Genomic DNA, 23,958 nt, shown 5'->3' on the forward strand with positions numbered 1-23,958 from the left:
TTCTTTTTAACTTCATAATAAAAACTATGCTAGGTTTAACTGATAGTCACTTCTTTACCTGCTACTGTCATGTGGTTTGAAAAACTGCACAAGTCAGTCAGGGTGTTGTCCTAATGCACTAACTAATAGCATCTCTAATTAAACTGAAATAATAGATGTGCCCTGCTAAATGGAAGCATGCCCCTTAATTTTATGGCCTACCTATAATGGTACAGTTATAAAATACATTAAAGTAACCTTGTAATTAAAAATTATTTTTAAAAGTCTTTCTTGCATATTTACCAATATTTGCTCTGAACGTTGCATAATTATTTTAGTTCTTCAGTTTTTAGTAGGATGTGTTCAAATCAGTTGTGCTGTTTGCCTTCAGTAAATGTAGTTCTGCATAAGTAAGTTATTTTTTTCTTGTTGCTAGCGTTTTTTGTTACTGGTAATTTCAGTTAACATTTAAGCTTCAGGTTTTTTAATCATTGTATAAAGAGAACTGTAGGTAGTAGTTAATGCATGAGGATGTTCATCTCTATGATGCCAGTTACTTGGACAAGAGAGAAACTGCTGCATCAAAAATGCTGATGATTCCCCTACATTAGTCTTAAAATATAGTATTTCAGCTCAATTCTATTTATTACAGAAAATTATACAGTTTCTTCACTCTGGGTTTTCTGCATACATCTCATCTCTCCATGTGAATGAGAAGAAAGCATATGCTAATGTTACTGCCAGTGCTCCATAAACATCTGATTTAATATGTCCTGTAGACTTGTTGGTTTAGTTGGTGTAGCCCTTACAGAAAATGTTGTATTGCCCACGGTTCTGTTGCAGATGGACGACCTGCTGAATGAGATCAGGCAGCTTAAAGATGAACTGAAGAAAAAGGATGAAACAATCAACCAATTAGAGAATCAACTTGTAAGTATAACACTAAATGTTTAACAATATCTCAAGTGTGCACTGCAGAGTGTGCCTTCAGTAGATAATTCTTATGTAGGCTTTAAGTTTGCTAGATGTCTAGTTTTTCCTATGCTTTCATTAAAGGAAGGGTAACTTTGGCTTCTTCTTAGACCCAGTTGGCTCATGAATCTGTAATAGCTTTCTTAGCAGACTGATTCTACATGTTCTAATATGTTTGCAACTGTATACCTGGGATCTTTTAATTCTGTAGGTAAATCATGATTTGTATGTGTGGCACTGAGAAAGGATGCTTAGATGATTATTTAATATATTTAATTTCTAAAACAAACACTTCAAATATAAAAGTCTGGGAGCTGTTCAAAAATAACAATGAGCAAAGATAAGGCACTTTGAAATATTTTAAAAATAACAAGTATTAGGCCTGTCATTCTGCTTGAAGCTTTTTGTTGGTATTTTTCTCCCTTGCCTTTCTTCTACTGCCCATTAATTTCATTAAAAAGTCCACCATAGAATTAAAAGTTGAGCAAGGTAGTATTCAAAGTTTATTATTTTTTAAAAGCTAAATGAAGGATGTTGAATATTAAGATTAAATTGGCCAAGTAAACAGAAGATATGGTGTCATATATTGTGTGACTACAACCTCTAATGAAATGTTTAGCACATGCTTTTATACATATGTGCACTGAAACTGACCCGTGGTCTTGATGCTGTTCCTGACTACTGTGTGGTCATTCCCTTAAAAAAAATTGAAATCTTAAGATTTGAGTTTCAGCTTTGCTTAAATGACAGAATTCTGATCCCCAGGATATCAAAGCAATTTCTGTTGTCTGTTAGTATTTTATACTGTATTGATTTTTCAGTATGCTTAGTCTCAGTCTTACCATCAACTTTCAAAGATTTCTCCAGGGAAATCTCTCCTTCCTGGTAGGCCATAGACTTGATTACTGTAGTAACTGAAAACTCTGTTACAGCCAAGGAACTGTGCTGTAAAGATGGTTAAGGCTATGTTAGGAATTACTGAAAGGTGACTTAAAGAATGTGGTGCTTCAGAAATTCAAGAAAAATAAGAAACCCTTTCTGAAGTTCAACATTTATTCTAAACTGTTTCTGAATATACTTTGGGAAAAGAAGCAGTTGTGCAGCACTGTAAATACAGTGTTTCCACAGCTTAATCAGACTGTGCTCTACTGCTAAGGGATGCATGATATTTGAACACTCCGTCTTGACTGCTTTTCAAGTGTCTTCTCTATTTGCTCACAAGTTCTTTCTTCTTCTCTTTTTTTGTGGGTGATGAAGGCCACTAGATGTAACTGCCAGAAAGACAGTCAAAAACCTACAGGTGCAAAGTGCGTGTATGCTGATAAATTTACACAAACCTCCTGGAGGAGGAGTTCTGTGAGTAAAATGTGCCATTCCTTCTCCAGTATGACTTTCTGCATTTCATTTCCCAGTTTTATGACATTTACTGCCATGCAAGTTGACATTATGTAAGAGATTCTGTGCTGTATGTGGGAATGGTATCCTTTGTGCTGTGCATCCCTTACATTCTTTTGAAACCCTTTCATTTAAACATTTATTACAAACATTTATTTTAAAATAAGTAATTAAACCTCAGAAGTTTCTTCTTGAAACAATCGTCTTCTGAACTATTTTAGTTTGTCAGCCCAAGATGTGTATTTAATCATATGTAAGATATTTTTCTCTATCCTGCCAATAATATCTGTATTTTTTTTCTTGGTTAAAGTTTCATTGTTGCACTGCTCACTTTTGTTGAGGAAAAGCACCATTGTATTATACATTTCATAGTGGTAGAGCCAGAAGTTTGTTGTTGTTTTGTTTTTTTTTTAAATAATCATTTATTTGAAGAACTTGATTAATTCAAAATACTATTGAGTCAAAGTCACTTTGACAAAGGACATGTTCATTCCCATATGTTGTTGCATGGATCACATTTTCTTTCATTATATACAACTTGCATTCTTCATGAATCTCTTAACACTTAGGATGGGTGAGGGACAACACTTTGGTATTTTATAATACTAAGAAATTATCTTTAAATGATGAAGAAAATTTATTTTTTGTCAGTCAGCAGCAAATAGTCTTTTGATCTTGGAGCTAATGTTCCAGCTAGAGAATCCTAAAAGATTACATTAAAAGATTTTAAAAAGGTGTTAGATTTTTTGTTTCTTTGGTTTTACTGTGGCTTCAGTTACTTGATGTAAGATTTTAGTCAAGATAAATCATCCCTGCTATCCTTCTAAACTTAACTCTTTTAAGTAAATTGTGCTAGGATACAAGTACCACCACATTATACATTCACCAGTTTCTAGCAAACAAACAGCTTTATCCTGTTGAGACCATGCTTTCCAGCAGTCTTCTGTCTGATAAGAATTCAGTTTAAAGAGACCATCCCTTTAAGTAGCTTGGTATTTTCTGGCAACTCAGTTCAAGAAGGTTTGTGTAATGCCTGTGAGGCTTATCCCATTTGTTTTTCTTTTACTGTTGTAAATTTGTAATTTGTAGCTTTTGAGCTCTTGTATTGGTTCTGTTTCCCATTTAATTTCCTATCTGTGGCATTCCTTTGTTTTTGTGCTTTGGTACTAATGCTGGGTTAGTGACTATTGTTTCCATGCTACTTTTTTTCCTGTCCTTTTCCACATAAATTTAGAAACAGATTAGTGACTACTGAAGTTCAGAAGCTTCAGTTTGAGCAACATAGAGGAGCAATACATGGTCTTACCTGGTAACACAAAGATCTTGGAAAAGATGGGGAATGTGAGTTTATCTCGGGTAGAAGTAGTAATTTATGGCAACTGTTTGAGTTGATCAGGTTGAAGTATATTTCTTTTAAGTTATTCAGTAGTCTTGTTCAGAAATACACTTATTTTTTGTCATGCAGAAATTAGAGTTAAAGTAGTATTACTCAAAAAAACCCAAACAACCTCTGCTCTATACATGATTGGGTGAGGTATGGGGGTGTGTGTAAATATACATATACATAAATAAATGTTTACAATACACACACATATGGCATGGGCATATGCTTATTAGATGTGCTTTACAAACATACCAGTATCTTTACTTCTAACATTTCTTGTGAAAAAAATGTAAAATAATTAAAACTATTAATGAAGTATTGAAAATTTTTCAAAATACACTGCTTTTCAGAAACTTATTTGCAAATGATCTGTGAAGCTTTTTGCAGAATGTTTTGTTTTTTTTTTTTTCAATACCTTCTCCTTTGCATGTATTTGTAACTGGCATGGAGGCTTCCTGTAAGCACACAGAATTGATACGAGCTCCTCAATGTGGGATTTCTAAAAGGGGGATGATAGTCTTGCTGTTCCAGTCTTGCTCAGTGTTCCAGTTCTACTGATGAGACCTTAACTTTCTGGTTTAATAGTTCTGCTAACATGTCTTTGTGTGCTTCCTTGCCTGGCTTAATAGGAACACAAATGTAGAAAAAGCCTTGGCATGAAATCGTTGTTAATCTGGAGTTGTTTGACATAAACTGTCACTTGCAATAGAAACGGGAGACAATAGGCTCTATTTTCTCGAGGCAGGAATATCATAAATTGTATTCTCATTTTAAAAATCTTAAAGAATTGGTTTTCTTCATTCGTGTTTGTGTTTAGTTTATTAGAATGGTCTGAACTGAAGGTGTAGGCTGGAAGAAACCAGATGTATTGATCCTAAATGTGGACCAGTGTGGATCATAGTTCATACTTTTGAAGTTTTCCTATAGATGGCATTTTTAAAAAACCAAATTTTAATTCCAAGCTTGACAGTAGTTTGAGGCATTCTCAAACTCCTTTGAGGCATATGAGCTTTTTGCTACTTTAAGCTTGTTAAAAGTTACCAAGGTTGATGACTATTTAACTATTACATTTTTTCCTTTAAGTGTTGACTTCTTTGCCACTTGAAATGATGCTGAATATCAGGAAGTTACTTTAGTTAGATTATCATAATTTTCAATTTCACAAATTCTAGGAGAACTGATACTATGTATTGATTCCTGAAGCATAAGTAGCAGTCTAGGAACACATTCACAGTAATTTGCTGTTTCCAGAAATACTTTAAATGCTTCCAGGTATGCTTAACAACATTGTTAATGTCGTGTTTCAGAAGAATAGATGCTTGAATAAATGAGGAAACAGTGAGAGTGGAAATTGGCTTTTAAAAGATTTCAGGTAGGAATTTAAGACCATATGAATTGCAGTTATTTATTGTAGTTCTACTATCAATTGAAATGGCTAAAATTTCTGATGACTTGATAGTTCTCCCAGTAAATAGGCAACTCAGTATCATTAAAAATTAATTGTAGGAACTAGTGTTCTTAACTGTTCTTTATTACCAGATATTTCTAGAAAATATCTTATCCTGATGTGATTAAAATGTGTCTGGGTTTATTCTCTTTAAAGATCACAGTTTTTGAAAGTATTTCTAAGACTTTTTCCTATTTAAAGGTAAATATTTACATAAATGGGAGCTATGTAACTTTAGTTTAATCCCTGGAACTCCATGTAATAAAACTTAGAGGCTTAAAATGTTTTGATGATTTGACATATTAAGAACTAACTCATTGCCTCTGTCTTCTACATGGCGTAAAAGCCTGTCTAAGCAGTGTTCTGACAGTCTGCTCAAAAGTATGTTATGTAGTTTCTAACTGTTTGTACAATGATCACTTACAGGTAAACACTATTTTTTTAGCTGTCCTCAGGATAAAGGCTTGTACAAGTATTCTCTGATGGGGTAAAACATGACAGTGTTAGAAGAATTTCTCATTGATCTCTTATACTGGATTCACTTCCAGTTAATTTATGCCTATTTTTTATCTGTCATGGAAAAACAAAAATCCAACACAAAACCAAAAGCTGGAAGAATATGTTGAGCATAAAATTACCTGAAAAATTAATGTTGATGGGTCAAGCTTACAAAGAAGGAAAATGCAAGCATCCAATGGTGTAATTGTCTCACAAGCTTTGCAGCATTGTTTCTATAATACTAAATCCTGGTTATTGTTTTTTAAAGATTTTGAAGGTAAAGTGGTTAGATGTCAAGTTTCTCTTGTCTTCGCAAAATGGAAAGGTTGCTTTCAGATGCAGAGCAATGGAAGACAGGCAAACTACAAAGCCTGATTCGGATGATGTCTCTGAAGGATTCTGGCCCCTGGTCCTTTAGCATAACTCCTACAAGTCCATGGGTGCTCTTCCATGCCCTGCAGGATATCAGCAGATATGCAGAGTGATGAGATTAAGTTTTGCTTAATGTGTGAAACGAAATCTCAGTTTGCCTGGGAGCATGCATGTTCTTTTTCTTTGCTACCTCTCTTCTCTTCTCCTGAACTAGGACTTTGCCTTCCATTTGAGTATTGCTCCAGTTTGTTCTTCCAAAGTGTTTCTCACCAGTTGTTTTTATAAACCTTCATAATATTTCAGCTGTCATCGTTTACTGTTTTGTCTTATCTCCCTCCATCTTAGCCTTGAAGCTACTTGGATTCTGTGGGTATGAGTTTAAACTTCCAGGCTTTGAAGGGTAGTTGCATTATTGGTGTTTCTCCTCACGTTCAGCCCAGGTTTCTCTTGTTGTCCAGTTCTCTGCTGTTCATTTGCTGATCCATTATAATGTACATTCTTGGTGAGAAAGAGCCATGGCTGAACTAGATGGTTGTTACTAGGTAGTTCCTATTCTCTTACTCTAAGTGTGTAGTGTGTAGGTGCATACACAGAGGACAGGTCCTTCAAACCTGTCACAGGCAATTCTTACTGGTTTAGTGTAATCCAGCATCTGAAACTGTTTTGTGGTTTTGTTTTTTGTTTTTTACCTGAATACTTTCACAAAGACTACTGCATGTCAGACCTGTCAGACCTGCTGATTCATAATCTTTGACTGGGTGCTAGGCTAGCAAGAGGAGACATTCCAGACATTTTCTTTGCATGGATACTTAACAAATGACATTCTAGGTTCTAGGTTTGTTCATGATGTGGAGCTTTGAGTTTGTATGAGCCAACTGGCAGTGCTAGGTGAGATGAAGATAAAAATGGTTCTTTCGTGTATTTGTATTTATGCAACAGAAGAGCTGTTTTAAAGCAGCAGCAGTTTTGGATATTGGTGTATCCTTGGGAAAACAGTCTGTGTATTTGGCTGTTGGCCCAAAATTGCTATTCAGCAATAGTTTGGAGATATTTCTCATCCTTTTCTGGTAGAAGCTATTAATTTGTTCATATGATTGCTTGCAAGATAGGTTGAGGTCTCTTCATAACAATGGTAAACAGTGGCCTTATTTATAGTAATCTTTCTTTTAAAAAAACATGTTCCAGTGCATCCAGGGTCAGAACTTCATAAAGTCTTCAGCAGCAATTGCACAATTCATCAGGATTTCTGAAGAAGATTAATCATTTTGTTCTGTCTTATAGGCTGCTTTATTTCAGCTGCTCTTATTTTTCCATTCTTGAGTCTTCTGTTTGCCTGGTATTTAAAATTTTGAACCATTTTTCTTTTGGGATACTTTTGTTATTTCATAATGCCAGTATCTGGGAAATGAGAGGAAGGGAATTTAAGTTCAGTGACTTGGATGCACATAACAGCTGTGGGGAGGAACTGTTCTGACTGTTCTCTGACACTAAAGTGCAAGTGGAAAGACTTGCATCAGGCTAGGCTTCAGAACACACAGGAACACCATCAGATGTTTGGGGGTTTTTTAAGTAGAACCTGAGGTAAGTCTCATCTTTCAGTTCTAGTACTGCTTGCTTATGAATCTAATAATCAAGCATAAAATTTTTTCTTCTTTCCTGTATTTAGTAGGAAACTGCCAAATATTCTATCTGTTTTGATTATGTACTGTGATCTGAGGAGTCATGCTTATTGGTTTCTTCTTTCCTGTTCTTTGGATTTCTCTGGAAACTTGTAACATTTGACAGATAGGGGATGCATGTGAGTTGTTGTTTGAAGGAGAAAGCTTTGTAAATTTGCTGGAGTTTTGTAAGCTACCATTGAAAGACAAGTCTTCATATAAGACAGGCTTATTTGCAGGTACTTTTCTCTTAATGTGCTGGTATCTATGGGTTTGGTGCAACCCTTATCATTCATATAATAATGTAATTCATAATACCCCTCTTAATAAATTCCTGGTGCTGTATTTCCTGATGATGAGTTGGTTCACTTGTTGTTAATATTAATTACCCTATTTGATATACAATTAAACAGTTCCTGTTATTATTTTTTTTATAAATAAGAAATAAAAAATGTATTTGACTGTTGTTTTTGTGGAGTAGTGGACACTCTCAAGACTGCTACCAGAGGAAGAGGTAGTTCTTCTTCTCAGATTATAGAATGTTCTCCAGCACTTGGGAAAAGAGGTCTGAACCATTCCTGGAAAGAAGTTCAATTAGCAGGCAAAACACTGAAGGAAGTTATTTAAACTTTCTTCATTTTCTTCCTCAGTTAGCCTAATGATTAAATAAATGAAGAATTATTGAGAAGACTGTGCTTAGTGGCTGGACTTTGAAGTGCTAATATGGATGTTTAAAAATTACTGGAATTTATCAAGATACCTAAATATTTTTTTGCTTTTACAATACTATCATAACTATTATGTGTCTCAGCTGGCTCATATCTGTCTTAATCTCTCTTTTCAAAGAGAAGAAGGGGGAGGGTGCAGGTTATTCACCTTCTTAATTTAATGCATTAAAAATTTCGAAGTCTGGAAGAAGCCCACTGCCAGTTCAAACAAGTCTCTGCAAGATGAGCCCTATGACTGGTGGCACTCTGTTTTTTCAGAGATATAATTATATAGAGAGAATAGTACAATTCTTTGTTGTTCCACCACCCTGACACAATTCACGATGAAATGTGGAAAAGCCTGAAAAAATAAGTGTTCTTTTATACAGTGCTGTGAAAACCCAAATTTTTGTTAATGTCTCGTCAATCATTGATTAATCCTGTTCCCAGGAATATTTCTGCATTTAATACTTACTCAGCTGATGCAATATTTTGCATTATTTTATTGTATTGCTTGACTGAAGCTAGTATTGTAGTTCTTTCATGCAGAAGCCTCACAGTTCTATGGATGTTAATGGGTACTGATAGGAAAACTGTAAAGAACATGTTAGGTAAACCATATTTCTACCGAGGGATAATCAAAGAACTTCTTTCATTTTTTCTTTGGATTTTGCTCCAACGTTCTGTGTCAGCTTCTGAAGAAGGTTGAAGAAGTCATGCCAAAATTTTGTTTTCTTAATTTCATGCTATAGTTCTGCTAGCAAATTCCAAGACTTGACTATATATGTATGTGATAAGTTTGCATCTTCACAGTACTCAAACTTGGATTAAAAATCTAACTAGATTAGGATGACTGGAAAGTCAGGGAAGTGTTTAAAATTCTGCTACGATAAATAATAAACGGAATATTTCTCTATGGAAATAGTGTGATGCTTAACATTCTTTTAAATAAAGCATGGAGATAAAGTACTAGTTTATTGCGTGTCTAGCCCTGGCAGTATGATCTGCAGCATATGTGCCAACAAACAAGCCAGAGAGGAGAGGAAAACTGTGTTTGTTTTCTTCATTCATTCAGAAATCTTATACCTGCTGTCTTAAACTGGTTGCTGTTGATATTTGGTGATTACTGATAGGCAGCAGACAATGGCATTTGTTAGGACCAATTTTCCAGAACTCATGGAAGCTAAACAGTTGAAGGAAGGGGTTGTGATGACTTAGACCTGTCTTGCTGAAATGAGAAATCAAGATTTTTTGATTTAAGAGGGCAGTTCCAGCTTGGAACCTTCTTTGAAAGGCCAGGGGATAGAGAGAAGGATAGAATGCATAGCATTGCTTTCTTGGTTTGAGAATGCAGCAGCCACAATGTCTCATTTTTGAGGTGATCTGAAATGTCTGATAGGCAAACCCTGCACACTTCTCTTTAACCAAATGAAGTGCAAGGAAAGCAGTCATGTGTCATCTGTCCTCTTTCAGCTTTGATACTACTATCAAAATATGAGTGAAGTGGACTCTAAAGCAATAGGATTTGCTAGAAAATCTGTTTTTATGCATTAGATTTTTTTTTTTTGTTGTAAACTAAAGGTAAATGGTTTCCAGTATTTTAGTATAAAGCAACTTTGTGCTTGGTGAGACATTTTAAAAACATTTTTGAAGGCTGTGTAAATAGAATTTTTCACATATATTTTTAACATGAGAAGTTCAGCTCCTATATTTTGCCCCTAAAAACATCCTTAACAGAAAAGTGCATATATCCTGAATAAAAATTGAGGTATTTTTAAGAACTCTTACTAGTGTACGGCATCATTACGTTGTTTTTCCTTCAGGTTTTAGTAGCATGTAGCATTTGTTTTTACAACTGGGAAATATAATGATACCTTTCTGAGGAAGAAAAAGAATGGTGAAGCTTTTTGGTGTCTTGTTTTTCCCTGTTCTCTTTTTTTATTATACTTCTCCCCCTCTCTCTTTCTGCACAGGGTGGGTATTCTGCTCCCTCCTTCTCTCCCTGGCAGGGCTCATTCCAGGGCATCCCTCGGACTGTTCCACCGCACCGCAGACAGAGTGAGTCTGTACCTCTCACTCATCTCCCTCACCATGTTCCAGTAGAAGCTTCCCCTTTGCACGCACTGTTCATCTCGTAGTCCCCTCCTTTCTCAGGCAGATTTCCAGGTGTACACAATAGTCTGTGGCTAACCAAAATGCTCCCTTCAGCCAGCATATCAGCAGCTACAACTTAAAGCTTTGTAACAATTATTAAACACTGATGTATTTCAGTGGTTCTTCAGGCAAACCCGAATAGGCCCGTTTCCAGTCTTGTCTTAACATAAATCTTGCTTGCTCCATTTTCCCTTTTTCTTTCATGGCTGTATTATACCATCCTGTATGTGTTATGTCTTCTGTTTGCTCATAAGTCTGCATGTATACGTATGTGGATGTATATACCTAAATGCGTTGTGAGTGTACATAAAAATGTTGGTGAGAAAGTGTCTTTTTTCATTGCTTCTCATGAGAAGTTTTCTTAACTTTTCAGAATGGCTTCCTTGAAACTAATTCCCCACCCTCCTCAGTATTTGTTGTAAAAAGGCTGTTGCAAAACTTGCATGATTTATTAATGTTACTTATGTGCTAGCTACAATGTGGGCTGATATAAGATGCATTTGTTCTCTTGGCTTGGATCTGCAAAAAAAAAGACAATTGCTGAATTTAAAAATGTGCTTACATAGACATAGAGAACTGGTAAGTCTTATTTTGTGCTTTGTTATTGCATTCTGAACAGATAATTGTTCAAAGAAATATAACTACTTCATAAAGCTAAAGTTATATTTTAAAATGTACTGTAATTTGAGAATTACAGTGTGTTTGCCTAGTAAAGCCCAAGAGTGTATTTGGACAAGAAATAAAGGAAAAAAGTAAAATTATGGTGACAGTAAGGATTTCCAGGGCCAACAGAGATCTGAAGAATAAGATGCACCTTGGAAAACAAATCTTACATATATTTCAGACTGGAATAATCCTAATTTGTTCATTTACAAAAAAAAAAAAAAAAATAATCTTGTAAACTGTGTTTCAAATACTCTCTTGACATTTCTGTGACAATGTTCATTTACACAACTCATCAGGAATGCACAGCCTGTTTTTTAGGCTTTTCTTTATGCAGCAAAGGGATGCAGTTCATTTTCCTGTGCTGTTTGTGGGACTGTGTGTGTTTGTGTGTAATGAAAGTAGAACCCCTACAGCTGATCATCATGTCTTTTGTTTCTGGGTACAGGGCCAGCAGTAGCACAACCTGGCTATTTAGCTGTCCTGCTAGTAGACAATCTGAGCTTAAACAGATCCATTGAGACCTCAGGAATGTATAAATGTCACATTTTTACTGACTGGAGAGTCAGAATGTGAGGCTGATGTCTGAGCTGCCACGTGTGCCTCTGGTGTCACATTATTCACATTGATTGTTTTACTGAAGAAGAAAGCTTTGCTAATCTACCCTACCTCTGATCCCTCACCTCATTCCTCTACTTATGGCAGCAGCTTTTACTCAGGGATTCCATAGAAAACTTACATTACCAAGGCAGGTTGGATTTTTTAGTATACATCTTAGACATTAAATTCTATGGATTACTAGTGAAGGAAATGAAGTAGATGAAAACTGGCCACTAAGTAACTAACCTAAACTATAATGAACGTATTGCTCAGGAAAATGCTTCCTATAACTGAGTATTCCTAGTCTTTTTCTTTAATTCTCAAGTTTGATCAAAAGATAAATATTGAGAACAAAAACACAGTAGAAATTAGGAGGTTTTTTTGACATTTTCACTGACTTTCCTGCAAAATCTACAAGGTATGGCTGTGTGAGGGGTCCCATTATGTAGAATGTTACTGGAATTCTTACTAACGTTCGTCTTTTACCTGCATTACCTCTTCCCTTGATTCAGATGTTTTAGGTCTGCTGGTCTTTTGAGCTAGAGCAGAATGCCAAATGTTGGATTTTGAGGCAAGTAGTGAGCTGGATATCACCACCAAGTATAGAAAAACAGCCTTAAAGTCAATGTTTTTGTTCTTTTGCAAGAATATAGAGAAAGTGATGCAAAAATGAGGTAGTGTTACTTTTGTTTGGCTGTGTTTTCTGCCTGGAGATCTTGGAATTCAGGCATTTCTTCTCTGACTTCTGGGTCCTGAAACCAAAATTGCATCTACTTGCCCTAAGAGCTTACTACAACATGACACTTCGTTAACATTCATTAGAATTGGATATATGTTTTGCACTTCTAATGAGAATGAATTATAAATACTTTCACATTTACTACCTTTTTGTTGTTTCAACAGCCTTGGAAACAATTTAGCGTTTTGTATTTCATAATCACTTTCCCAATAATACCTTGTTTTTTGTCATTTAATGAACAAAATTGTGTGGGTTTTCTTCTTAAAACTCAAATATGTCTTAAACTAAATTCCGATGTAATGCTCCTTTGTTTTTTCTTTTGATAATAGGATATCATTTGATAACATACCAAGCCTCAACACAGTACAAAATGTATGCATTTGCATTCTGATCTGAGTGATTCAACTCTAGAAACACAGCATTTAGAATACCCATTTTTGGTGAATCAATTACGAACTTGGATTGTTATAAAAGAATGTTCTACCACTTTCTCTAGGCCCCTAGACTTGAGTGCTTCTTCAGAGAAATGCAAATGAAAACTCTTTTGTTACTCAAGCATTGCAATTGTTCACAGCTCTGCTTACAGTGCACTTCATGGTTAAAGTGTTTAGACTATTTGTATGTAAGCATTACAAATAAAGATCATGTAAGCAATTCTAGCAGGTCACACGTAGCTTTATCACCAGCAGGAAAGCTGCTGTATGCACACTGAATATAAATAGGGTCCAGGCTTTGCTTTTTCATGCATTTTTTTTTTTAACAAAGGTATATTGCTTAATACTATGAAATTATTCCAAGCATTTATTGACTGATTCTAGTTCTTTTTAGGGTGTACAGAGTGTTGGCATTAGCAGAACAAAGTTGCTTCAGAATATTATCTTGGAAGTTCTATGATTGATGTTAAGAGAGTAACAAATTATTAAAAATGGCCTGTAACCATTATGTTACTGTCCATTATATGTATTTGGTTATTCTCTAAGAGATTAGTGCTTAGATTTATGAAGAAATGTCTTTGAGGAACAAGCCACATCTCCCACATCGGGTAGTTGCAGATTGGACTACAGGAGAAATGCCTCTTGTATATATTTGTATATATTTGCAAACAAAGTATATAAGTATATATTTGCAAACAAAATTCAATTTTACATGTTATAATATTTGTCTGACTGCACATGTATCTGTATTTATGGCTGAAATGCCTGCCTTGATGTAGTTATATATTACTTTCAGTAATTTTTTTCTTTGAGAAATACAGTATTTTTCTAAAGTTGGGGATTCTATACAGCCTGCAAAAAACAAATAATGCTATAGCACATTACTGATCGTTTTACTTCCTCCATACTGTAGTGAAAAAGGTAGTTTAAAAAAGATAAATTAGGGTTCTTTGGTGTTATGACATGAAGTGATACTTCATACTGTGGTATGCTGTTTTGCAGTGTTGATATACATGTATAGCTAGGTAAAATAGAGAAGAAAAAAATCCACACTGGAGTTATTGACAAGTGCTACTGATTTAAGATGTGAAATATTGGTGTTTTCCAGAGGTAGAAAACGAGAGCTTTTGCATAGAGCCTTTCAGCAAAGCTGTGTCTTCAAATGAAGACATGTGAAATGACAGCCTCTCCTGTGACAAGGCAGTGAGATAAGGGATGTCAGAAAGTTAAAAACTTTGTAGTAGAGTTTTTGTCCCTTCTCCCTTGCCCCTCCCTCTAAAAAGAAACTGTGGTAGTTGGGAGTGTCTTCAAGCTTGTGAGTTGCTAAAAGATGGATTACTAAACTGTGGGAAACATGGTCAAAATATACAGTGTATCTTATGATGATGTTGTTCATTCTTAGATGTCTAACGTGGATGTGCATTGATGCAAATATTTTTTGATGCATACAGCTGTAATCATACACACAGAGTTACAGCTCTAAACAGTATTTGAAGTATAAGAGAACTGAGTTTAAAAGACTTCAAGCTACCAGAGTATTCCATGCAGGTCTTGCTATAACTACTACTTGTACTGCATTCCTTCAACACTACTGCTACCTTGGTTTCTGGAAGGTGGATTTAAAATGAGTGGGGGACACGGTAATTGCAATTTAAATGGTGAAAAGTTGCAGTTCTGTCATGGCAATTGCTCACTGTTTTGTCTTGGTCCTCTGATATCATTGTCCTTGTGTTTTTCTTGTCTCTGCTTTCCCATTATGCTATTGGCAAGGAGTTGAGAAGTTAGTCCATTACTTCTGTGATAAAGCGTGGTACAGTACAACTTCAGATTTCTTCCCATCGCATTTTCACTGTTGGTTTTTTTTGCCCTGTGCATGGTGCATGTCTGTTGGAGATGTGCATGCATTCCTCAGGTTCCTCATTGCTTCACTTCCCTCGTTCCTCAAAATACTGCAGAGAGAAAATTTATTTCATTCTACACAGGTATCACCTAGGGAATCAAGATTGGGATTGAGGCTAGAGATATCAAATAACTAAAGTAAGGTAATTTTAAAGCAGTGTTATTGCAATGGCTATTACTGCTACAATCACATTGATTTAACTTACCATTATGACATATTTGTCTCAGTTTTACGAGACAAAGCTAAGGCAATCTTAGTGCAATTTCGGGTTCAGTAACTGTGTAGCAAAGATAATCTTCTTCATGGACATGTTGTAATTTTTCTCTGGATGATGTAACAGCCAGATTTACTTGAGAGAAACAAGAGAAAATCTCCTAAACCAAGGTGGTAGGGACATAATTCAGTAATTTTGACTGTTGCTCCAATGCCTTTCTTGCCAGTACAGAAAAGTCAGCTGCTTTGTTGTGCCAAAAAGGAGCATGTGCACAAGGGCTTTTGTCTAATGAACTTTCATTCTGGGGATGGCTGCTTCTCTTCAGTTATGTAGTACAAGAGATGTTTTAGAGTCCAACTTCACGTTTTAGGAGCATCTCTAAGGAATGCAGGTGTTTGTCCACTTCAGTGTTTTTTATGGAAAAAAAATAGAAACTGTCTAGTTAGCACCATGAAAAGTGCACTCAAAGCAATGCAGATGATAAACTTTTTTTCAAGATTTCTGTCAAATAAATTGCTATTCCAAGAAGGTAGAATGCTTCTGTATCTTCCTGTTCCTCCTCTTGATAGATTTCACCAAGAACTAATCTTTCTACTGACTGATAACTTGATCATAATGTATTAGGACTTCCCTAGTAAATGTAAAACTTGTATATAAGGCAAAGATGTAAGCTGTGGATGAAGATAATGCAGTTTTCATTGTTAGATAACTTCTGAACAGTTATTTGTATAATTTGGAAGCAGTGTTCTTCTGCTTTCAGTGTCATCATGGATGTTAATGCTTGCACCAATTTGAGATTAAAATCTGTAATTATGATACTTGGACAGAAGTAGAAATATGTAATTAGAAAATGGTACAGTATTTATTAAAACTGAGCAAAGATGACACCATAGCTTTAATATTCTCATAATTCTGAGCATGGAGCTGTTTTCTGTCTTTGAATTGCTAACTTTATGGATCTTAAGCTGCTTAGACCTTTTTAGGTCATGAAGTATAATGAGAAAAATATATATTTTTATCTTTAAAAATGCAAAATTGTCCAAATGAAAAAGCTCAAAAATTTCCTCATTTTTGTCAAAAGAACTCAAAATAGCATTATCAAAAGCTTGCTTTTTTTTCAGTATTTCAGGTGGTGTTGTGTCTTAACTTTCTGTACAAAGTTAGTTTCTTCTGTAAATTGCATATTTTTATTTTGCTGATGAGTGTAACTAGGATTATTTGAAATAAAGTTAGGATTTGTAAGGCTCAGATTAGGTATTTATCTACATGTTTCAAAATGAGTATTTAGGAAACCTTTCTAGGTGAGGGCAAAATTTTTTTTCTGACAATTATTTTTTACATGTTAGAATTTGACACTACTGTTTGCTGTAGATATACTAGTATTTTACTTCAGGAAGGATTAGAAAATCTGAATAATTTGTTGAAGTATTTGTATGGTAATCAAGGATATATTGTTTTGGTTTCTATGCTTATTTTTAGCAGTTTTGCTTCTTCAGGTGAGGTCTCAAATCCATAAATCATTATATCTATCTATCAGCTCTTAAGCTAGAAGGATAATGACTTCTGTAGCCCCTTACATAAACACTGAAAAATGAAAAACAAATATCTAAAGGGTTGTGGGGTTTTTGCTTTTTTTTTTTTTTTTTTCTTTTTTTCTTTGTAAAAAAAAAGCTAGTTTTGATCACGTAAGGAAAAATGCTTTGTTACTTATCTGACACTATATGAAATGGGGTTTTGGTTTCTTTTTCCTTTTCCCTTTTCCTCTTCCTCCCTCTTTCCAAAACAGTTCTATTCAGACTGCTCAACATATTTGCAGTTACCTGTCTTTCACTTTCTAGTGTCACTGGTCCAGCTTTGTTGCCATTGCTTACAGATATGTAGGGGAAAACTGCTAGTGAATAAAAACAAAGTTGAGAAATCTTTATTTCTCTCATTACCATTGAATTTTTTTCTTGATGAGGAATTTTGAGGATTCAGGTTTCAGTAGTAATCCTCCCAAGAAAAAGATGAAAAGCTTCAAGAATCCAGAGATGTGTTGTTGTTCTAGAAATGTACTGAGACTCTGGCATGCACAAATATCTTTACATTGTTCTGCTGATTGTAAGAATAGCTAAAAAGACCAGACAAATAATTCACTTTCATATTTACAAGTTGTGAATAATTCAAGAGGGTGACTGAAGTGACATTTTTAGTTAAATCCTTTAGAGACAAACATTGCTGCTGCTTTTCTGACTCTATTTGACTAATAAACAAATACTGTAAGCCTGTTTACTAAGTATCTGTCATCTATCATTTGGTAAGAATTCAAGTACTTCAGGGATAAGACTAGTTTGTAATAGTTCTGTTCCCTTACTTGATAAAGAAAAAGAGAAAATCATCCAAATCTGAATTTGATAAAACTGTTGTTTAATAGGCATTGTTTTGCCATGAGTTGCAGAGTTGTTAATAATTCTTCCAAGATGGTTATACAGGTTGCAAATCTAAGATGTGTTTGTGAAGCTAGTGCATACATTAATCTTCAAAGTCTTTTTACAGGAAGGAGCAAAGAGAAAATAGAAATTACCCAGAAGAGGTAATGCTCTTGTTAGATACATGTCTGATCAGATATCTTCTGATAAAATGTAGAGTCTTCGTTGTTCTCTTTATCCCTTGGTTATCAGTGTAGCAATATATGATCTCCAGCTTCACAGGTACTCGGTTGCACTGCTTTGTTGAAGAGGGTTTCTTTATCAGCCTATTTGCATTATATTAAAGATAAAAGTTAGCTGAGCCTAGTCACTAGCCTAATTACAACATAACTGTATCAAATTTTCTGACCTCAGTAAGGCAAGAAAAATATAGTGTAAATTCATATGGTCCATTGACTTCCTTTCCTGCCTGAACAATATACAACACTAACAAAAGATTTGGGATAGTTAGCTTGAGTATTCAGTGAAATAAAAAATGAAATAAAAAATGGATACAGTCTGATAGCTGTGTCATTTGTTCATTAGGCACTTGAATCAGAATCTGTCAATGGTACTCGTGTACCATCCTTATGCTGTCCTATAGATTGAGGTGAAACCATCAACCATGCCTTTTTTTGTTTCTTAAGCTAATAGGTTTCTTTTTTTGTCTTTATGTTGTGTATTTCAGTGCTGGTGTACTTTTTTTCCCTCTTAAGTTGCAAGTTACATCTGTGCACACCCATGAACCATCCTGTTTTGTCAAAGTTTAATTTTAAAAAACCCAGCTATACAGCCCTTACCAAGCATCCAACCAGTGCATGTTAGATTCAGAACGTAATCTGGTGGTTTTTTTGCCTAATATATTATTGTAAATTTTTTCTCTTGAACAGCCTCAAGTACTACAGCCTTCCAGCAGCCTTCCCAATTCCACAGAAGTCGCCAAGGGAAAACTAATAAAAATTCCACATATCGAGGCCCACAGTGAATATTCTAAACATGGTCTGCATGCAAATAGCAATCAACAGACTCATAATGCTGCAAATGTCTCTCTCATAAATAGCCTGAATGAAGTGAACTCTTTAATGAGCATACAGCTAAGCATAAAAAATGAAGATGCATCATATTTGGAAAATATGAAAAACAAAAATACTGAAGACCCTGGAGAGGTGGCTAGGAAGAAAGAAGGGATGCCACAATCTCGTTCCTCTTTTCAGACCTCTACAAGAGCTGATGCTAGAGAGGTGCAGACTGAATTTGCTGTGAAAGGTGAACCCTCTTTCACAAACCAGGCTTCTCGGCCAAAGACTTCAAGAATAGCAAAGCCCCCAAATGCTTTAGTGCCTCCTACCATGGCCGTGCTCGCACGATCTGCAAACCATTCCGCTGCTTCCAAGGAATGTGAGCTTCTACCATCAAGTAGTTTGACTCAGCTACAGTCAGCACCTGGTCAGGGTAACCTAAAGGGTAAACAGAGTCAGAAAGTGTCTAAACTTCGCCCACCAACTATATCCTTTTTTAAATCTAAGCAAATGAACGGTCAGAAATCCACACCAGTATCAGCCGAGCCTCAGAACACCTGCTTGAAGACCAACATCCCAAAGCCACCTGTGCAGAGGAAGGAAAGTGTGCAAGCACAGAATTCCAGTTTGCATTCTGGGGATGGTTTGCCCTGCAATCGGCATTCCCGTCTCCCTAAACCAAAGACACATTGAGAACGTACCTACATATCACTGGATGATGCCATACATCAAACCACTTCCTGTGTATTGACTGCCTTTGAGCCTCCTTTATCTACAGCTTGCAAATCCTGAGTGAATATTAAAATAGCATCGTTACTTGGTGTTTGCATACTCCATCCTGTTATGTTCTGAGGTTCATCTTATGAGCTGTGCAGCTTCTGTCAGGAGTTTTCTTACATTGTAGGTCTGTATTAAGGATTGTATTGGCCAGTGATCTTAGGAATTAAACCCTACAGAAGTCTGTGGTGACCACAAATACTAGAAAGCTGCACTATGAATTTCAGGACAGCAGAAGTAATTTCTTACCTCCATTCGAGTTATTAGACAATGAAATTAATATACAATTTAACTTCTTGGTTCTGAGTACTCATTAGTTTAGAGTGGTGGAAATTAGGCTTACTAGCAGATGTTTTATTGGCCCCAATTTTGACTCTCTATTCCAGAGGCCTATGCAAAAATCCTTGTATTTATCATTATCTCAAGACTGACATATTTAATGTTATTTAATCTGATGGGTTGGGTGGGTTGTGTTGTTTTGTTTTGCTGTAATCTGAAGTTGCTCTGTTCTTTATTTATCCCGTTTTCACTGTTCACAGACAACAAGCAGATTTCACAGGATGATACAAATCTTCTCTCTTAAGTATTTATAATTTGTTGCAAGACTGTGGTATGTTTTTATTGTGTTACATAGACACGTTACTGGGTAGATTCTTGAAAGATTCTTGAAACGCAGTGCTAAGGATACTTGTGCAAAACCTTCCAATGCAGGCTCTTGTGAATTGGTAAGTAGGGAACCTCTGGGAATAAGGGGTCTATAACACATATATTGATGTTGCACAACATGCATTTTAATTAATAGTTTTTAACTTTTACTGTACGACTTGTATTTATTGATTTCTGTTTAATATTGAAAGGCTCTGAAGTACCTGACTTGAAATTTTGCACAAACTTTGCCATATGTGTAAGGATTTGAAACTATTTTACAGAATAAAACTTGTATTAAAAAGTAATTATTTTTAAAACAAAATATTGAATTAACCCACTTATTTGCTTTAAGCAACCCTATTATGTCCTAATCCAGAGCTGGTACTCTTAAGAGTTTTTCAGAGTTGTGTATTTTGGTTTGGGGTTTTTTGTAAATTTTTTTTTTGTGTGTGTAATTTCAAAAGAAGTGCATGATAAATGGGAAGGAGCTTTCTGGGGAAATAAAGGAACGAAAATCAAACCACCAAACATTTTTCTGCTCTCTAGGAGAAGTATTTTTTCTCAAAGTGATCTGGAAATGTATGCTCATCATGGTGCAACTGTGGGACCCTGACATGTGTGCTGTGAGTTAAACATGCATATCCAGTGAAACTTTCCAGAAACTTTGTTACATCCCATCTCTATTTTGGTCTTTGTTTCCCATCACTGTCTCCCAGATGTTACTATTTCTTTTTTCTTTCTTTTTTTTTTTTTTATGTTCTTGAATTGGTTTTAAAATCGTAAGCAGAAAGCTCTTACAATTACTTTTGCTCAGAATCAGTTCCCAAAGAGCATATAATGTCAGTAAGATGAAACATAGTTTGTTCTAGGCTTTGACTATAGGACTTTGACATTTTACAGTATTTTCTTTGCGAGAAGTGAATAGATGTAGAAAATTCATAAAGAAATTCAGTAATCAACTTTGTTAATATAATCCCTTAAGAAGAGGCATCCTGATATTGAATGGGTAAAGGAAAAAATATAATCATCTCACTTGAGTCTTTCAGTATGGAATTTATGTCCAAGAAAGTTTTTGGATTTCTCACACTTTAAATTCTTTTAACTGATAATGAAGTGGGAAAAAAAAAAAAAAAAAAAAGCTTGGGGGGAAAAAGATTTGGGGGAGATTTTATTTCAGAACTGCTTGGATCAATCTGAAATAAGAGACCTGCGGAACTTGCCGTAAACTGTGGTGAAGACAATGTGTGTGTAAGAAGCAACAAGGGGAACGTTTATTGTTACAGCTGGTGTAGAATCAGTATAACTACAAGATTGCTGTAAAAATTATTCTCCATGAAAAAATTACTTATTTTCTTGAAGTGCATTTGATTAGATGGCCTTCACTGTAAGCACTTACTTTTAATAAGAAAACAAAATTGGTCTTCTGGATTCCCCAAAACTAGCTCCTGGCAGCTAATTGTGTTTCTCAGGAGTTTAAAAACTGCTGAGGGAATGATCAGATTCCTTGTTCTTTTTCTGGTCCATATAGATTTCTATGGAAGGTGGGGGGGGGGGGGTTCAAGTTTACGTTCCTTGAACAGAAGCTGATTTTATTTTTAGTTGTATATGATTTTGTGTAAAAAAAAAAAAAAAAAAACAACAACAAAAAAACCAACCTGATTTTCACATAATGCTATTGACAGAGGTGTTTCACCATGAGTTCTTGTGCTCTTTATTCTGGAGGTATCACCAGCTTGATTTAGTGATGTTGAAATTTTTATGTTTACATTTAAAAGTATAAATATCTATCTGCACCTTTACTGAAAATTAAGGAAGGAAGCTAAACGATGATCAGGGTTTTCATTAAAAATGCTATAGTTCTTAATTATTTTTTTCCAGAAGAACAAAATATATCCTGCAGGGTTTTTTTTTAATATGTTGAAGAAGCGTAAGTAGATTATATTCTTTATTTGCAGCATTTCCTTATTTTGTTCTGACAGAATAGTGAGACACATTGAGGTGGCAACAATAGGATTTGATCCTGGATGAGACAGCTGCTAGCCTGAACTGCATTTGTATTCAGCTGATAACCTCATCCCTTGGAAGACAACTGTCTTTTGGCCCTTCAGGCTTCACCAGGGAAGGCTCTGTTGCATGTATAGCAAGTCCAGAGTAGGAGAAAAGCCTGTGAGTAGACAGGCAACTGGAAGAGGAGTGAAGTTTAAAGCTTCACTTCAGTGAAGGATGAGGGCTGGGGAGAGAAGGATAAAAGGGTGCTACGTAGAGCTTGTCAAATGGGATTAAGTAAGTATTTTCAGGTAACTACCTGATAGAAGTTGCATATATATCATGATTACTGGTGCAGATTATCCTGTATGTGTAAATTAAAGGGTTTAATATATTCAGGGGGGGTTAGGTTTCTCAATTTGGTTTATTGCCATTTTTTTGTTGCTTTTTGATTCCTCATTCTTTTGTGCAATATCCACAAAAGTATTAAACTACTGTTCAGTGTGTGTGTGTGTGTGTGTGTGTGTACAGAGGCAATTAAGTGTTTTAAGAAGTGAATAAACACAAAAGAAAAAGAGTTGCACTTTAAATGAGCTTTATTGCTTAGAGTTGTGCCTAAAATCTAGATGCCTCCTTCTGTGTGTGGCTTTTTTTTTTTTTTGAAACTAATTTTCCTGCTAGTGTTGCTGTTTCAAAGGTATCTTCACATCACTTTCACAGAATTGATATGCTGCACTCTAGCATGTTTAAAAATATTCATATAGTGTACTGAGTTTCTGTTGTGCAATGACTTTAATTTAGCCATGGAATTTTAACACTCATGATGCAGCCAGATTATTACCTTCCCCTTCCCTGAAGCTGGCACTTCCTACTGCCAATCAAGGCCAATGGCAAAACTTCCCTAGGACTAGCATAAAGAGTAATGTTCCCAGCATATGTTTTAGTTTGAGAAAAGATGTGCAATATAATCTCTCAGACTTTCTGGAAATAATCAAAAGGCCCTGCAAATCCAAAACAGCCTTGAATTTTTCATACAGTTCCAAAATAACTGGGTTCCTTTACATCTCATATCAGTGAGACTAGACATACAACTAGACTGCATCATAGGTCACTAACATTAAATTCACTCTTGATCTAATTCCTGATTTATTGTAAGGATGCTAGAAAACTGAATACAGTTGTGTGATTTACTTCTGTTGCATGTCAGAACCATATGCACATTCTAAAGTGTCATACTTGGGTAGGTTGCATGTTGGGGGGGGAAGTATTTCTGGCTTTGCACAGCACCTAACCCTCAATATGGACATTTTCTCATGATACAAATGGAAGTAGGTTCCTGAATTAGATTTACGTAGCAATTCCTTACCTCATTATAAGTGGCTTTTTCTGAGCAGAGTGGATTTAATACGTGATCCTGGTGGTAGGTTTCAGTGGAGTAATCTTACAACTATGCCATCAAGGAAGTTTAGTCATTGCTGTGGTAAAGCTGCTCACTGCCTACTTAACTATAAAAGAACCACAATAAAAACAATATATTTCCAGTGTCGGTGAAAGCTTAAATTCAATACTGACTAAAACAAGAGGTACCCGTAATATTTGCCTTGTTTTTGTTTTTTAACCCAGGCCAGAGTAAATGCTGTATATTGGAATTTGCTTGTAAAGTTGATTATAAAAACCTGTATGTAAAAATTCTTTACTCAATGTTGCTCTAGTGAATAAAAAATAAAAGTCATAATTCTAATAAGTATCTTTATCTCCTGTCTGTTTGTCTTCTAGTCATGGACTGTGTAGAATTATGGAACTGCAGACAGGAAATTTTGGGGGAGTTGGAGATTATGCTTATAGTGTTTTCTCATGGAATTTCCTTTCCCCAACAGACTTACAGGCTTTTTAACAGGAGACTTTTTTTTTTTTTTTTTTTTTTTAATAATAATAATAATAATAATAATAAAGTCATAGAAAAGC

General features: G+C 35.3%; 1 protein-coding gene across 13 annotated transcripts in view; it reads left to right on the forward strand.

The window, feature by feature from the left end:
- The window catches only part of CCSER2 (coiled-coil serine rich protein 2), a 60,649-nt gene extending 36,909 nt beyond the window's left edge, over positions 1-23,740 (forward strand). For 5 of the 13 annotated variants that reach the window (XM_071749219.1, XM_071749221.1, XM_071749220.1 and 2 more), the window contains 3 exons: positions 823-909; positions 2,209-2,307; positions 18,454-23,740. In XM_071749219.1, the coding sequence (XP_071605320.1) occupies positions 823-909; positions 2,209-2,307; positions 18,454-19,275 (1,008 nt within the window). In that variant the 3' untranslated portion in view covers positions 19,276-23,740. Of the gene's footprint in view, positions 1-822; positions 910-2,208; positions 2,308-10,385; positions 10,471-14,772; positions 14,813-18,453 lie in introns of all 13 variants that reach the window. The other 8 variants (XM_071749228.1, XM_071749231.1, XM_071749230.1 and 5 more) reach the window with 4 other exon arrangements.
- Positions 23,741-23,958: the final 218 nt, after the last annotated feature.

The sequence above is a fragment of the Heliangelus exortis genome, chromosome 7, assembly GCF_036169615.1.
Source record: "Heliangelus exortis chromosome 7, bHelExo1.hap1, whole genome shotgun sequence".
Lineage (NCBI taxonomy): Eukaryota > Metazoa > Chordata > Aves > Apodiformes > Trochilidae > Heliangelus > Heliangelus exortis.